Source organism: Seriola aureovittata, chromosome 2 (genome assembly GCF_021018895.1).
Source record: "Seriola aureovittata isolate HTS-2021-v1 ecotype China chromosome 2, ASM2101889v1, whole genome shotgun sequence".
NCBI lineage: Eukaryota > Metazoa > Chordata > Actinopteri > Carangiformes > Carangidae > Seriola > Seriola aureovittata.
Window position 1 is genome coordinate 7,353,121 of NC_079365.1, and position 16,852 is coordinate 7,369,972.

Sequence of the window (16,852 nt, forward strand, 5' to 3'; positions counted from 1 at the left end):
TGTGACAAAGATAGAAACCCAACAAAGAAGGTCTAAAGAAGAATTTATTATATTATTAATTTGACAAACAGTTGTTAAATAAGGAAAATGAAGTTAAACACCAGCATTAGAGGAGTACCATGAGGATTAAAGCTGGTTACAGAAGTGGTTATAGCTGAATGTGAAACTGAAACATGAATCTTCTCTGTTTGTTTGATGGTCACACAGGATTAGTAAGACGTGTGCAGAAGTGAATTTTTAACAACCATTTGAGAGTTTCATCACGAACTATCCACTATCAGCATCTCGTAATAGTTTCTTTTCATCATAATTTCCACAGATGCTGTTGATCCTGGTGAAGTGAGATACAATCATATTTGATCAAAAAAGCACCACATGGTCCGAGTTTTGAGTGAGTTCAGAAATGGCTGCAACACGTGTCTAATAATATTCTCATCATGCCAAACATTACATAAATCTACAGTTAACAAAGTCAAAATATCAGGGACCTAAAGTAAAAGTCAAATTGTGTGTTGTATTAAACACTATGCAGCATGTTCTTGGCCAAGAGGATAAGATTTCACCGTTTTCTATACAAACTAATGATTTAATGGAATCTAAGGCCTTCTAGGAGCAAAACACCACATACACAACTGCTGAGAACCAATTCTCCTGTGCATCATACAGAGGGATCAGTCTCAGAAATTCAGATCACAAAGCTACAGAAGTCAGGGATTGTTTATGTAGTTGCTGACAACATTCATGTTTTTATAGCAATAGCTTCATTGACGTCTGTGGTGGATGACTGAAGTGATAAGTGGGATTAAGATCCATGATAATACATGATCAGTACTAACAACGCAACATCACTGCAGAAGTACCCTGTGTCAAATCACATCATGTTAGACATTAGCATTTATCTTGGGCATCCAGCAAGAAAGTGAATGTGTAAGAGAGAAGCACTTGCGAAGTGCAATTGCATTAACTTCACTGCAAAGCACAAAAGATGAACTAATTCAAAGTATGTGCACACCCATCAAGAGATTTTTAAGACATGCTGAATGAAAGCTAGAAAACAAGGAAACATTTCTGGTTAATTAGCTTCAAAGCAAATAAAAGGCTTCAAACGTGTTAAAAGGACGTGTGTTTGCATCCCAAGGCGGCATAGCACTAATAACTCATGGCATCAGGGGCCAACTGTATAAATGCCCATATACATTCACATGAACATGTAGTACGACTCATGACATGTTGGGAGTAAAACTCTACACTTGTCATTTTAAGTGATTTGATCTGTACGGTATCCGGATAGAATATGAGGTAGCTCATTCATTTGTACTTATCACGGGTTCGGCCTGTTTTAATTTGGGACACCAAATATCTGTTCAGCTCCGCATCTTCCATTTCCACTAAACAGCTGCACATTCAGGCCATGGACACATCAACACAGCCGTGCTCTCTGCTTCTTCTCAATCCAAACTAAAGATAGAGTGGTGGCACCGAGCAAAAAGAGCCATCACATGGAAAGATTGTCATTCTCAGATTGTAGTCTGAGATTTTGAGAAATACCAGAGAAAGTGGTAGACTTTAAATCCAATGATGACGGTGATGGGCTGAAGGCTAATTCACATAAAACAAACTTTGTGTGGACTGGAACAATTAAAGTGGTATCTTAACACTAGCACCTGCATAGTTTATTCTCTTCCCAAAGCATCTCTCACAGCACGGATACAAATTCTGTTACAAAATGAAGGTTTTTTTAATTAACAAATGTGTTAAGATATAATAAACAATAAAAACAATTTCATCTGTGCAATGTTTTATTCTACAGTTTATCCAGAGCTAAAAGCCATTGTTTTCAACAACACAAAAATAAATCAGCAAAAATAACCTGGAAAAGAGACGAGTCCCTGGGTGAAGCTTCTGAAGCCACAACAGAGTGGATGGTTTTAGGTGAGAGGAGCCCCGTGTGATTTGTGAAACATGTCAGCCGGCCCACAAGCTACCTAAATGTTCCAAGTAGAGCCAGAAAGCACCAATCAACAACAAGCCACCTAATAAAATAGACCCACAGACAGGTTAAATGAAAATGCTGTTCATTGAGAAGACCCCTGCAAAAACTCCAATTTTACCAGTTTTCTCCACTGGTCAGGAAGTGGAGTGGCATGGAGTCAACAGAGAGTGTGTAGGTAGTGGGAGGTTGAGGCCGCTCCCTCCTGGCAGCCCTGTGACGCACCACTGACCTGCACATCTGGGTGACAGTTTAATCTGTGGCCATTTCCAAACCAAGTCCATGTGAAAAGAATTTTTTTTTCTAACATATAATTTGTTGAATCATACATATTTTTTTCATAGAATTTTGTATAGGTTATATAAAAGGCTCTATCTGAATTTCACCTAAAGCAAACAACCAATGCAGGTGTCATTCCTCAAGTCTTTTAATTGTCTGTTATACGATGTTGGTGATCTGGGATGGGCAAACAGGTTTCCTTTGAAGAAGAGCAGTAACTCAGTGAGAGGACGAACGCCGGGCAAATTATGTCCCCTTACATCTGTGATGACAGCCTCCATGCGTAGGTACAGACAGCAAACAGGTGAGTCTTTACATCCAGAAACGCAGTCACAAAGCACCTGGATGGCTCAGATAAGTAGAGTTGTCACCAGCTTTAGGTGTCCATGCTCCCTGTGACCCTCTGCCCTGTCCCACCCCCAGCGCAGTGAGTGCACATGCTGGAGGTCAATCTTCCAGCAGGTCTCTGTCCAGATCCATGAAGGGCTCATCAATGTAGCTCGCTATGGCACACAGAGAAGTCCTGTCTGAGCCCAGCAGCACTGACACCGTCTCCTTCCAGTAGCTGAAGGGGATACAGGAGCTCTGAGGAGAGAAACCAGAGAGGAATTAGAACAATAAAACTCATTTTAATTTACTGCTCGTCACTTAATTAGCTAGTTAACCACAATATCTGGTGAGCTAGAAGCTTGCATGCAATGGTATGAAGCTGTATGCATGTATGAAATGGTTGGTAGCATCAATTCGTTGTCAACCTAGTCATCTTGTGTAAAGGACAGTTTACATGCTCGGAAAAATCAGCTTTGCTTAGCTGTATGCCTGATATCTAGTGGATCTGATGCTACATATGTATGAAGTGGAGTATTTCACCATTAACAAATAACCGTAATTGAGATTAAATCACAGTGATCAACCTTGTGTTCACATGTGACAACATTTACAGCAATGTAAATTGCCACTACAAACAATAATAATAGTTTAGGGTTGTATATATATACACACACACACTTGAAACATTATGAAACTTTGTTGGTACTGAAGCAGCCATGACTGACATTTTTGGCCACTTGGGGGCAGCGGAACAAGCAAAAACACAGCATTCAAACCACCTTATAAAGTTGTTAGGGAATAACAAGTTAGCCATCAGCTGACTATTTACACATCCTGTAGATATGGAGCAACATTGAATTCATTAGGACTCATGCTTGTGGTCAGTTGGTGAATGTTAAGGCCAATATTAACTCACCTTTAAACCCACATTTTGGTCCTACCAAACCCCTGAGAGAAACATCTGGCTCTTTACCTGCTAAATGCTCCACTGTGTTAACTTGCTAGCCTCTAACTTTGTCTGTTTGCTGTTTGGTACCTGGCAGGTGGTGTACAGTGCATTTATGAGAGCAAGACAAATACTGCATTAGCAAAAAGCCTCTAACAGTATAAAAAGTGTTTGTTAAAGTTGACTGAGATAATACGTGTAGTAAATGTTCAGTTCAAGGGGGCTGGAGAAAAGTACACTAAATCTTATTCATTAAACATATATTCACAATATCAGTCACTACTTATGTTTTTGAGATCATTTACATGTATACAGAATTTGTCTTTCAAGACCTATTCTATGGTTTTTTGTGTACAGCCACTTTGTCACTGCATAGACACGGTATCAGTTGTGGTTGCTCATTGATTTGCATCAACAAGAACAGCCGATGATGATGAACACTGAAAAGCAAAACTAAACGTTTTTTTTTTTCCACCAATCAGTTTCCTTCAGTGGAAAAAGAGGTACTTCGTGATTTGTTGAAAGATTTCCAAATCTGCAAGACAACTCTTACCGATACTGAACACAACACAGCATTTTTTAAATCACCTGTCTCTTGGAATTTTTTGGAACATTTTAGCCAGTGTTGCTGTTTAAAGTTGTTAAACAAACTGGTTTTACAGCCTAGTCACACAAATGTCACTATGACACAGTACTGTAATCACTTTAGGTCTTTGTTTTTCCCAGCATGCATATCCATGATTTCAAAACACTGAACCTTAACAGTAGAGAATGAGAGGAGACTCTCAGTTGCTGCTTGTGTGATGCAGCTGATGTAGACTTTGGTGAGATGAAGATATTTGCTTAAATTTCAAGTTTATGCAGGAAAGAGCGAGAGCTACTCACATTCTCCAGACAGGTGCTATCTTTGTCCTTGTTGAGGTAGTGGCGCTGCCAGAAGCGCAGTAGGTTGTGGAAGTTGTTGAGCAGGCAGCCCGGGTACTTCTCAGCATATTCCTTCTCCCGTAGGGCGTTGAGGTAGAAGGGCAGTTTAGCCTTTCTTCTGGCCAGCATCAAGATCACCAAACTGGTGTTTAAACAGCTCACATTCTCCTGCAGGGAAAAAGGATGGGGTGGATACAAAAAGGAACAAGAATGAGTTAGAAAGTGTTTTGGACGACAACCCTAACAGATACAAATTAAACAAATGTTATTATTAGCTGACATTAATTTAAGTTTAGACTAAAATTGTCTTTCATTCATCTGGTTAAATTTTTGAGACAAAGAATTCCTTATTCTGCAATGATTTGAGTTTCTCTGTACTCTTGTGACAAAATGAAAATTAAACAAGACCTGTGTGAGAGTCTGTACGTTGATGATCGTGATCAGTCGAAAGAGGAAGGAAAGCCTGTTCTCAACTCTGGCCATGTAGGACAGCAGGCAGCACTCAGACAGTACCTCCACCACTGGGGGGGGGGGGGGGGGGGGGGGGGGCAAAACACTGAAATCAATGTTTTAACTCTTGCAGGAATAGCACTTCCACTTTAAATGACTTGTTAAGCAACAACTGTGTTTTCAGATGTATCCATGTTAGTATGGACATGGCCTAACATTATCTGTCAACTTAGGTGGGGTTGGTCAGAATATTGTATCACTGGTCTACATGTGTAACTTGCCATTCTGGTTTACCTTTGACATCTTCAGTCTGGCTCTCAAAGCGGTCCAATGACAGGACAATGCAGCGCACCAGCATGTTAGAGTCCACCAAAGAGCTGTTGATCTGCGTCAGGAAGGTCTGAAACTACAGAGGAGACACCAAGATATATCATTAGACAGTCTTGTTCATGCAACACACAAATTGAGAAAAGAATGTAAGCATATACAAAACCTTTTTATAGGGCATATAAGGTGTACAATTATACCTTCTCTGGAGTGTTGACATATTTGTTGAATCTTTTGAAGGCATCAATGTTGAACTTCATGAGCTCTCCCAGAAGATCAAAGTAGCTCTGTAGGACATCTCGGGAGGTACAGCCACTATCTATGATACAGAACAGGATGTGCTGTCGAGGGATGGAAGCAGACAGTGAAGTGAATCAAGAGAAGTCAAAAATGAAGGAGATCTTTGTGATGATATGGACTACGGAATGAGAAAAGCAATCTGTGGTTGTACATACCTCTAGTAATCCCCTCTTCAGGAGGAACATTTGGTCTGCATAGGAGGTGGCTCCTCTGAGAAAACTTTCCACTGCCCTCGCCTGCCAGAATCTACATATGCAACAGAAAGAGTCAGCAAAACTACAAAAAGCAGAACTACACAGACAAATCTTGAGAAATCTTTTTTCAAAAGAAGCAGTCTTTTGCTCCATGATAGGGGTGTTCGACTTTTTCCAAATAGGTTGACACTTAAAATATCAACATCTTCATCTCCCTCTTGATCTTTGAAATGCACAATGCTGACCTGAAGGAGGAGTCTGGAGGCTCCCTCTTCATGACAGCGAGGAGGCGTGTGAGGAGGCCTTTCTTCCCATCACACACTAGGCTTCTGTCTGTGTTGACCAGAGCTTCCACCTCAGGGATGTTAGCCTTCATGGATATGGCACTCAGTTCATTCAGCTCCTGGCTATTCAGCAGGAGGTACTTGTTCCTGAAAGACAGGAAACATATTTAAAAAAAACAAACTCTGCTAATGTAAAACGTAAAACAAGAAGTTAGATCCAAGGCGACTCAATTAAGGGTCACTTACTCATGGTGATCACTGAAACTCTGGAGTAGCCGCAAAAACTGGATTTTGAAGGAAATTTCCTGTATGATGACAATAAAGAAAGTTAATGGCTATGTTAAATTTAATTACCCAGAGCCAGTTTCCAAATAGTGTGATGTTAAAAGTTCATACTGGACTACAGTCGCAGTTCTCATTCTGGCCGTGCACCACATGATTTGAAGCAGTGTATTTCCTCCAGATTAGCTTGTCAAAAAGGTTATTGAGCCCTGGGATGAGACGAAACTCAGCCAGCATCTTGTGCACCTGTACGCAGAGACACAATACAGTAGTCAAAAAACTACACTCTGCTTAGAGCCAACACTCTCACTTAAACCTCAAATGGAGGAGATGTGTTGTTAAGTACCTGGTTCCTCTGTCGGCCCATGAGAAGGACACATAGCACATAGAGCACTTCCACTTTATACATGATTTCATGGACGATCTTCATGGACTGGGGCAGTCGATGTCTCAGCGGGCTGGTGGCCAAGGAACTCTCATCTGATGACTCTGAAAGTCAGGGGAAAAAAGTTATCTCAGACAAAGTTTGTAAGATTTAAGTAAGCTGAATAAAAAGCAGCACAAGTGGCTGTGGTGTCACCTGTACTGCTTTGTTCAGCGTCCTCAGTAGCCATCTGCATAAGGGCATCCAGCACCAGAGCATTGTCCAGCCATGTGTACCAGTCCTCCAGCTCCTGCAGGAAGTTCGCTCCTGTGGCCTCAGACACCTTTCTAGTGGCCAGCTTACACAGCCGTTCAATGAACCCAGGGATGTTCAGCAGGGTTACTGCAAAGAATAACATTTGACAGTTCACAATTTACTGATCCATATGTTACATAGTCTGTTTGGGCTCTGTTCCTCAAAGACAACTTACCCTGGTTGACCTCTGCCCGTGAGGGGCTAGCATTGCGTTTCTGCTGGGCATTTTTGGCGAGCAGGGTGTGCTTGTCATCGTTCCCTACATCAGGTTCTGAGATGGTGACAGACAGGATGCGGCAGAAGTTGGCCAGCTGTTGTTGGTCAAAGCTTTGGACCAGGCCTGACAGGTTGGGGATGCCTTCTAACTGGATCATCTCCTTAAAAATGCAAACACATGAACTGTTACCAATCTGAAAGCAGACTGGAATCAGAAATACAACATTGTCACACTTAACAAGATGTGAGATTAACCCTGAATTTGTTACCTGCTAAAAATGTAGTAGTTTTTACCATATCTAAGTAAATCAGTTTATGGATCTATCAAAAAGTAACTTCAATATATTGCCACAGGGAAAAGCACTGTCTGAAGATTACTTCTTTAGGTCCAGTAAATTATCCCTGTAAGTTATGCCTGTGCATACATCATCTTCTCTAGGACCTTTAATCCACACAAGGAAAGCAAATAGATTGTAATGCTTTAAGAGGCTATTTAAAAACAGTCACAAAGGAGGATGTGTGTTTTTTTTCATACACTAAATTCTCCATTGCTGAGAAAACAGTTTTGAAAACAATAGATGCCTTTGCAAGTTGCTAGACTTTATTGTAACCACTAACTTTTCTATGCAAGCTCATGATGAATACAATGATTACATGATACAATGATACATGATTGCAATGCCCTTCTATGTTGCTACATTCCTTATAACAAATGTAAGAGGCCTTAAAGCAGCATGATACTTCTGCCATGGTGTTGCAGAGGTTTAAAATGTCAACTGTCGTAAAACTATTGCAAATGATACAGACATGTTGTGCATAGCACCTTATCAGTCAGGCAGTGTGCATTATATGCCTTAAACATTCCTAGTAACATTCTCTCACTTCATTATATAAAGTGAGGAGGTGGTTAGCACTGGCAATACCTTAAAATACCACAAAATATTAATTTACTGTGTCTGCCATAATTACTAAGCGGAAAAACTTCCCTCACTGAACTGCTCCTGATCATCTTTGCAAAGTCGCCTACTTTTTTGCAATCACCCTGAGGCTCTGATGTATAAATAATTAAGTTACCAATGGATGATTAAGTAATTGTAATTTTTGAGGAGAAGCACAAGCTATAATTAGAGGGTCGTAAGAGTCTACATGTAGGCACCAGAGAAACCTTGTTGGTAGAAGCATTTAGAAGATTTTATAACATGACCAGAATCAGGAATAATTGCGTCTGGCTTAAAAAATAAAAAAATAAAAAGAAAGCAAAAGAAGATTTGCGCAGCCGTCTGGTAAATTGTAGCACTGACACAAAAGAAAGGTAATCAGAGACAGAGACACAAATTTTAAAATGTTGATTGATATTAGGAGAATTTAAAGTGGAGCACAGCATGAGTCTGAAATTAAGGCACTGTTGTGCCATTAGGGTGTTAGCAGTTCTGCTGGGCATAATGTTTTGGCATTAGAGGTGTCTGCACATGGACAAGAGCCATCAGACAGCAATATACATTTATCTTCAGAACAAAGATTAAAAGGTCATTATTTCCACAGAAAAATTAATTAAGATTAAATATTAATTAGACTGATTTTTCAGAAACAGTAGCACAGAAAATTGATGTTTTCTGCCAAATCTCACTGAATAAAATGACTTCACAGACCCTTTAACTCTTGAGTTAAGAAGGGTAATAAACAATGATTAATGCTGATGCTGAAGATTTGATCCAAGTATAACTCTGACCTTTTTGACTCCAAGAATATCTTCAATTAGAGTAGCAGTCTGTAGGAAGGTCTTCTTGTTTGTCATCAGGGTGAAGAGAAACAGAACAAAGTCATCCCTCGCTGCCAGGCTCTTCGTGACCCCCTCCGTCTATGAATTGAAAGAAGAAAATTTGCCCATTCATATCTGTAAAAACTGCCCTGTTTTGAGACAATATAACTGCACAAACCAACTGCAGAGAAAATACTTCTAGCTTTATACATGTGCTAAGTTGAAGCAAGGTATGATGCACCTCTGACATTTCTCTGGTACGTAACAAAATGTAATAGGATACTTACACATATACAACAGTTGTAGAGAACACTAAGGCAGTCCTTAACCAAGTCATCATTCACTGTTGTAACAGAAACACAGGCGTCTAAATTCAGTTCAATCATCTTCATGTAAAAACATATTAACTTCCCAATAAAAGCAGACATGTGCACAGATGTAATGTCAGCCTACTTACTTTTGGGTTTTTTCTTCTGCATAGTTAGTGTAGGTCTCATCAAGATCTCCACAAGCAGCTTCAGGAGAACAGTAAAATGAACATTTAATATGTTTTTTATGTCTCAGTATGAGTTGTTCTACACATTACAACTGATTCTCCAAAGGGAACAAACTTCAGTGTCTCTGAGTCAAACTTACATCAACTCCACCAAAGAGGTCAAAGGTGTATGTGTTGGGGAAGGTGGATTCCTGAGCGGTCTTCCTGTCCTCTGTGACAAAAGACATGGCCTCCATGGAGAGATGGGATGATAATACCTGACAAAAACCATTGTTCACATGTAATTTACATCACCCAGGCTCCAAAGGGAAACATTCACCATCAAGTGACGAAAAGCAGTAATTCCACAGCATCATTGTTGGATGGACTAATGCTGTGAGACTACCTTAAGAAAGTTGTGGGCATGGGAGAGGTCACTGTTGGGATGGCTGCTCTCGTAGAGCTTCTGCAGCAGAGTAGGGATGCCATTCCACTTGGCCCGTTTATCTCTCTCCTGGAGCAGGCCTCCTGGGAGCTATGACATATAATTAGAGTCAAACTTAAACAGTGTGATATACACAGTGAAAATGCATGTTTATTTGTAATAAGGCTTCAGCAAGGTTTTAAAGGAATATTTTTGCTTGTACTAGTGGATGTCAGGACGCAATCCTGAGATCAACTTAAACTTTATTTAATTTAAAGAGAACAGAAACTAAAAGCAGTTTCAGCAGAGTTTTATTACATCCCTGTTATACCTAAAACCATGTGACTTGAGAGTCCTAGCCTGGCTAATAGTCAGTGAGTGCACATGTATTGTGGACCAAGGCCATAAAGTGCAGCAGAATCTTAAAGTTGACCCTACAGTTTACTGGACGCCAACAGAGTGTTCTAATCATAGGTGTGCTGTGTTGAATTTTTTCCCTCATTAGGAATAAAATCTTGTGGGGCATTCTGAATTGAGGTTTCTGCAAAGGTCACAGAAGAGGGTGTTTTCTATATTTACCAAATAGATTTATTGCCTCTGCAAGTAATGAATGCACGCACACATTTTCTGTCTTACTGTTGAAACCCTTTTAAAATACAAGGCTGTGACAATTGTATGAATTTAGAGAAACGCTTATGGAAAATTCCATAATACGTAACCCAAACAATTCAATGTAAAAATGCTGAGATAATTTTATCTTTCTGCAAGGAACAAACATTTTGTAAAATGTGGCATTCACAAGAAGCTCACTCAGATGTTCCATAGCTTCTATTCATTCTAAATGGTGAATAATAAATGCTGATTCCGTAATTCACGCATCAGAGGCCAAAAACCAACTGTCAACCATTTTAAATTTGAAAATTATAATACTGACAGTCAATGCAGCGCCTAGGTGCTACAAATTGCCCGCATGGGGCAAGTTTGTTATATTCAGCTGTAATTAACATTAAAAGATAATCTGTAGAAACTTTGGGTCCACAGTGAATTCCTCTCACACTTTGATGCAAACAGGACAGAAAAAATAACCTAGGAATGTTTTTGTGTTGTCTGTTACAGCTTTTGGCCCACTGATGACACCTGACGACCTACACTCCTGAATGCCTTCACTGACATCAAAAAACCACCATTAATGTGATGTGATTTGTTAATAGCACCGACATGATACCAGTGTACAGTATATCATGGTAGCTGGCCCAACAGTCTCTGATCAACCTGGGGAAAGTGGTCGCATTCAACAGGACATTATAAGAGGATATTGTCATATAATAGACGCTTTCTGTTTGTGTCACCAATGAGAGGCACTACCTTAAGCTACCTCGAAAACTGCAAGTCAGCAAGGAAGGTAAAAGGCAAGACACTGACACGCAGAAATAATGCAGGGGCACTGGAATAAATTGTTTTATTGGCTTTGCAATTCAACGGTTTAATGGTGGGTGTGTAGCATAGCAAGTGAAAGGAGATACACGGCGAATAAATGAGTCAAATGCACAGGAGCGACGTCAACATGCATAAGGACTAGGAAAAAAACATAACAGCTGACGTAAACTAGCGTTATAATCAAAACTAACCGGACCAATATGTTCTCCAAAGGTACATATGTCACGTAAATGTTTGTTTGTGTGAAAATAAAAATAAACCCGCTAACATTCCCTTGTCCAAACAGCTGTTGTGGCGTATCCATTTATGGAAACGATAGTTATTGTGGTTAGTGTGTCGTTACGTAATCACCTGAGCTGTTCAGCTGGCTTAGCTAGCTAGCTGACGTTACCCTATTTGCTAACATTAGCAAACGTTACTGCCGTTGATTAACACTGGGTGATTTAAGCCCTTCCAAAATTAAACTATGGGCTCTCCAGTGACACTGGAACTCCAATGCCCGATATAAACAACATTATCCCGTCAAACTTTCAGTTCAACGTGTATTTATGTCGTATTTCACCTGGCCTATAATGCTAAGCTAACGTGGAGCTAACAACAAAGACCCATTTGAAGCGGAGCTTGCTTCATACACTTGTAGTACTAACGTTATTTTGCTTGTCACTGAGCAAATACTGTTTTACAGAACTCAATGATGTCAAAGTTTAAGGTTTACGTTTTAAAAAACACCCTGTCGTGTCGTAGCTAGCTGTAAAGCCAAAGCTGACAAGATAGACTACATGTCCAGTCAAGTCTCCAGGACAACGTCTTCGTTTTCAGGCTAGATTCCAAGCGCAAGTCCCTGGCCTCACTCGATCAACTTTCTGATGTGTTTATTGGCGTAACATGCATCGTTTCTCTTACCTGTGTCCCTCGACTGTAACCCTGGCCAGTAATCTTACTGGCCGTGAACTTTGTGACAATATTATTGTTGCAATTTCTTCGTTTTCCTCCAGTACAAGGGGACTCGGACCCCAGAAGCGTCGCCATTATTTCTTCTTCCTGAACTGAACTGTTCGGGCAGGAAGTGGAAAGCTTTGATGAATTATTGGAGGTAATTAAGCGGCACCTGCTGGCAGAAAAGCACACTCTGCAAGAATCCAATGGCTTCAATCATATTTACATTTGATATAAATGGTTTATAATGATAAAATACATCATAATACCAAAAAAATACGGGACAGATTCTCTCGTTTTTAGGTGGTTTTATATGTGTTGCTCATTCATCACATATCTGACGTATTTTATTGGATTCCAATAACATACCAATGATAACAATAACATTACAGTAATATTAACATACAACATTACATTCAAACAGCATGTACAAATTAGGTTGTAAATGAATACATTCAATGTTTGAAAACAAATGAGAACAAATGTCTCACTGTCTTTTAATTTTCAGCTCACATAGCCACTGTGTGTCACTTTGAACACAGAAAACAGTCTCTTGCTGACATACAGTATGTCACAACCCCAAGCATTGTAGTGTCTCAGCTCTCCTGCCACTACAGGGCAGTGTAGGAAGACTACATTTGGGCGTACAGACGACCCCTTCTATTGGCTTGCCCAAAATGCAGATGATTCAGGTCAGTATTTGACTGCTCTCCATCCGTCTGACTTCATTCTTTCACATTGATCCACTGTCTTTCCTCAAGTGTCCCAGCTGTGATCGTTGCCCTCTGTCATTTGCAGGTAAGAGCTGATGGCTTCCCTCAGCCCCTCGCTCACCAGAGAGTTGTCCGACTCTGTTCTCTTCCTCCTGAAGATCACCGACCTGAGAGGAGACAGAATGAATAAGGTGATTATAGTGTTGGTGATTTAAAAAAAAAAAAAGTGCCTCAATTTCACTGTTCCCACAAAGTCCCAAACATTGGTGACATTTCTGTTTTAACTGCTGTGTAAACATGGACAGAATTTGCTCTGAAAATTAGTGAACGCCATTGCGTGCGGGATGAGTCATCAAATGTATGAAACCGTTTTACAGGAAGAGAAAATACATGGATTTTGATGTAAAAATACTCCAACATTTTTTTTTTTGACATATATATTTGGCATATGATGAGATAAATGAACTATTAACATGGGGACACAGTATTAAAACTGGGAAAAAAAAATATTTTTCATTTCACAAGGCCTTTAAATAACTACCATCTATTGTAGGCTACATTTTTCAAACTTTATTTATCTGAGGTAGGTTCGCTGCTCGCTACTCACACAGCTACAGATTCTCAAACTTGGCAGATACCCAGTGCAGCTACAGTCTAATCTGTGGGCATATCTGTTGGTGTTGTGTACACACCCTTCACAATCAGTTTACTCAACACTGAAACAAATTATCGTAGAGTTGAATCAACATCTTTGTGACACAGTGTCAACAAAAACTGAAAATGGTTAGCTTCACTAAGAAAGGATTTATACATTTTTTTTAACCATGACACCATGAGGGGCTCATGCAGTAGGCTACTCTACACCAAGTAACAGAGTGCCATCTTGTGGCAGCCATTAGTAGTAGCAAGGCTAGAGAGAGTGTGCCACACCTGCTTATGTCCTTCCAGTTGATAGTAGGCCTCCTGATGGCTGTGGGCACAGGCCTGGCCTCTCTTGCGTTATCTAAACCGTCGATGAAGCAAGGCGTTGTCAGCCGACCGGACAATCCATCTGATAACTCTGGAAAAGGAGGAAACATTTTAATATAACTAACTCTTATAGGGTTTGAGGTGAGAAAACAGCTTTATATCCTCAGTACAAACCTGAATAGTGTTCCACCAGGTGATGCAGGGAGGGGAAGGTGATTCCTGGAGATATGTAGACCCAGCCATTTTGGAGGTGAGAGATACGATAGTGCTTCACACAGTCTTGGTACAAGGAGTTGTTTTTCCTCAGGACAGACAGCGAGTAACAATCTAAAGACAGAAACAGCACACAGATGCAGCATTTAAACTTAATGGCTCTTAGTCATTAACCCACGCAAGTCATTTTTCTAAGGCAAATTAAGCCATCCCCATAAATAAACCTAATTAAAATGACCTGTCACTCTCACAAGAAAATTCTTGAAGAAGTGGAAAGTGCTTTAGAAACCATGAAAATTATGTAGCTCCATTAACACCCACTCCACATAATAGTTTAAGGCTCATTTCATTTTTGTATTAAAGAAAGAAAGAATAAAGAAACAAACAAAAAGAAAGAAAGAAAGAAAGAAAGAAAGAAAGAAAGCAAGAAAGAAAGAAAGAAAGAAAATGAAAGAAAGAAATACAGAAAAAAATACAGAAAGAAACCTTTATTCTAACCTCTGTTTGTCTCTGACTCTCGGATCAAGAAGGATCCACTCTGGTTATTGGGCTGCATGAGCAGCTCCACTGCTTTGTACCTGCTGATGCCTGTGAAAAGCCACCTGAACAGAGAGAAGAGGACACAGGAGACATTTAGATGTATGGGACAATAAAACAGAGTGACAAAAAAATATTTTCATGTTGTTTTTAGGTTTGGAAAATCCACTGTAACAATTTCAGAGTACATTCCCCACTGGAGGAGGACTGAAACTGCAGGAGGCAGAGGCTGATGTCATGTCACTGAAGAGAACAGATGTCTTGTTCCAACATATGTCTCCACTGAGGTAAAGTTCACAGGGACAGAAACTACTCCCACCTGTCAGGGAACTCCCCGCCATTCTATTCACACATGCATAAGTCTTCTGGTTTCACACACACACACTCACACACACACACACATACACACACACACACACACACAACACACACACACACACCACACACACACACACACACACACATACACACACACACACACACACACACACACACACACACACACACACACACACACACACACACACACACACACAGAGTACTGAGACAGACATCTTAACATGTGTCTTCGTGACTGTAACTTACCTGTGTGTCACCTTGGCGGTGTAGCTGGTGGGAATGTAGCTCTCATGTCCTGTGGTTGTGGATCTCACCATCAGAAAATCCCCATCGCTATTGGAAAAAATAATCAATCATCAGTAATTGTGTCTGTCTAGGTGAAAACAAGGGTGAAGGTGAAACATTAGTAGCTGCATCACATACTCTGATACGATGGTGAGCCTTTCCCCAATGTGCATGGTCACTTCTCTGTGACCAAAGGATGGGTAGTTATAGAGGGATACAATAATGCTTTCCATTGTGGCTGCAGAGGAAAAGAAGCAGATGAATATTATAAACCAAATTTGTTTTGTTTTTTTTACATTTTTCTTATTTTTATTTTGTGTCTTGAGGATTGAACCTACTTGTTGATGCAGGTTCAGGTGGATTTTCAAGGATTGCTAGGTTTGATTGACATCTGATGGGGCAGGTTCCCATGTTCTTTGGCTTCTTGCCGACTTGAAATGGCTATTGTGATAGAAAAAAAGAGAGACACAAAAAAGGTGAAATATGGACCAATAGAAGAAAATGTTATGTTTTCAAAGGCCCTCATCGTCACTTATTCATTATTTGATTGTTCAGTTCTTTCATTATGACTGCCATCAGCGAAACAGTTCACAAGTGCTGCACACTATTTGTTACCTGGCAGCAAAACCTAGATGATGCAGGAAGGCGGCTAACCACAACAAGAGGAACGGATATCATGTGATAAATTTCCATGCAACCTGTTTGTGAGGAATGAAGTCTATACTCAAACTACATGTGAAAGCTGTATTAGAAATAATGGAAAGATGAGATTTAATTATCATGATGCACTCGACTTTTTCATATAGCCCAGTTAATAAGATATTTTGAATAATGTAAAACACACTTTAAACAATGGCTGATTTCTCCATTTATCTATTATCATTTCGATTCAAAAGATATTTCATCTTTTTATTTCATGTAATAAAAGTATTAGGCAGTAAGATTGCATATGGAGGTAAAAGTCATTATCAAGCAAAATTATTTTAGCTATTACGGGTTATTAAGCAAAAGATTTTCATCAGAGCAGGTAACATACTCACCTCCTTCAGTTTCTGTATCAAAAATGTTTGCGCAGAAATTATATTCTCCAAAAATAATGGGCTAGATCCTTCTCGGAGCAACTAGTGAACTACAAGTCGTCTTGATGACAAATGATCATCTGCCTGAGGAGATGAGGCTTCCTGTGTGTGTCTTTATGTATTTCACACAACTGCAGCTTCCTGTGACGCTAAAGACCATGACATCCTGACTCAGAACAGCTCATGCTGTTCTCTCTGATGCAGGCTGTTTTCATGCAGGGTTAAATGTGCATCACTTGTTTATGGAATTAACTGTATATCTGCGTAAGCCGAATTTACATATACATGTACGTGCTCTTTGTGGCACGTACATGTGGTGGGTTGAAGTGGTGATATTATGTCACAATGACAATGTTTGTGCAAAAATGCTTACACTAGACAAGGCGACATTTATCTGCCTATAGATTTTTCTGCAGAACCATGATGCCTCTGACCACATTTTCCCCATCAGCCTGGCACCCTGCATTCAGTCTTTCTCGGTCATG

General features: G+C 40.0%; 2 protein-coding genes across 2 annotated transcripts; both read right to left on the reverse strand.

Moving 5' to 3' along the window:
- Positions 1–26: 26 nt before the first annotated feature.
- On the reverse strand, positions 27–12,357 carry trpc4apa (transient receptor potential cation channel, subfamily C, member 4 associated protein a). The gene is made up of 18 exons (XM_056387085.1): positions 12,200–12,357; positions 9,842–9,970; positions 9,597–9,713; positions 9,418–9,475; positions 9,248–9,303; positions 8,931–9,059; positions 7,161–7,362; positions 6,887–7,072; positions 6,653–6,795; positions 6,421–6,552; positions 6,271–6,329; positions 5,986–6,171; positions 5,702–5,792; positions 5,447–5,587; positions 5,214–5,325; positions 4,878–4,990; positions 4,431–4,637; positions 27–2,854 (listed from the first exon to the last, which is right to left on the reverse strand). Exons 1-18 carry the CDS (start codon positions 12,323–12,325, stop codon positions 2,717–2,719), a joined length of 2,325 nt encoding a protein of 774 aa, XP_056243060.1. The 5' UTR covers positions 12,326–12,357; the 3' UTR covers positions 27–2,716.
- A 163-nt stretch (positions 12,358–12,520) lies between these two features.
- Positions 12,521–16,482, reverse strand: sla2a (Src like adaptor 2a). The gene is made up of 8 exons (XM_056387096.1): positions 16,329–16,482; positions 15,627–15,729; positions 15,427–15,526; positions 15,250–15,336; positions 14,626–14,729; positions 14,089–14,241; positions 13,876–14,005; positions 12,521–13,112 (listed from the first exon to the last, which is right to left on the reverse strand). Exons 2-8 carry the CDS (start codon positions 15,697–15,699, stop codon positions 12,989–12,991), a joined length of 771 nt encoding a protein of 256 aa, XP_056243071.1. The 5' UTR covers positions 15,700–15,729; positions 16,329–16,482; the 3' UTR covers positions 12,521–12,988.
- Positions 16,483–16,852: the final 370 nt, after the last annotated feature.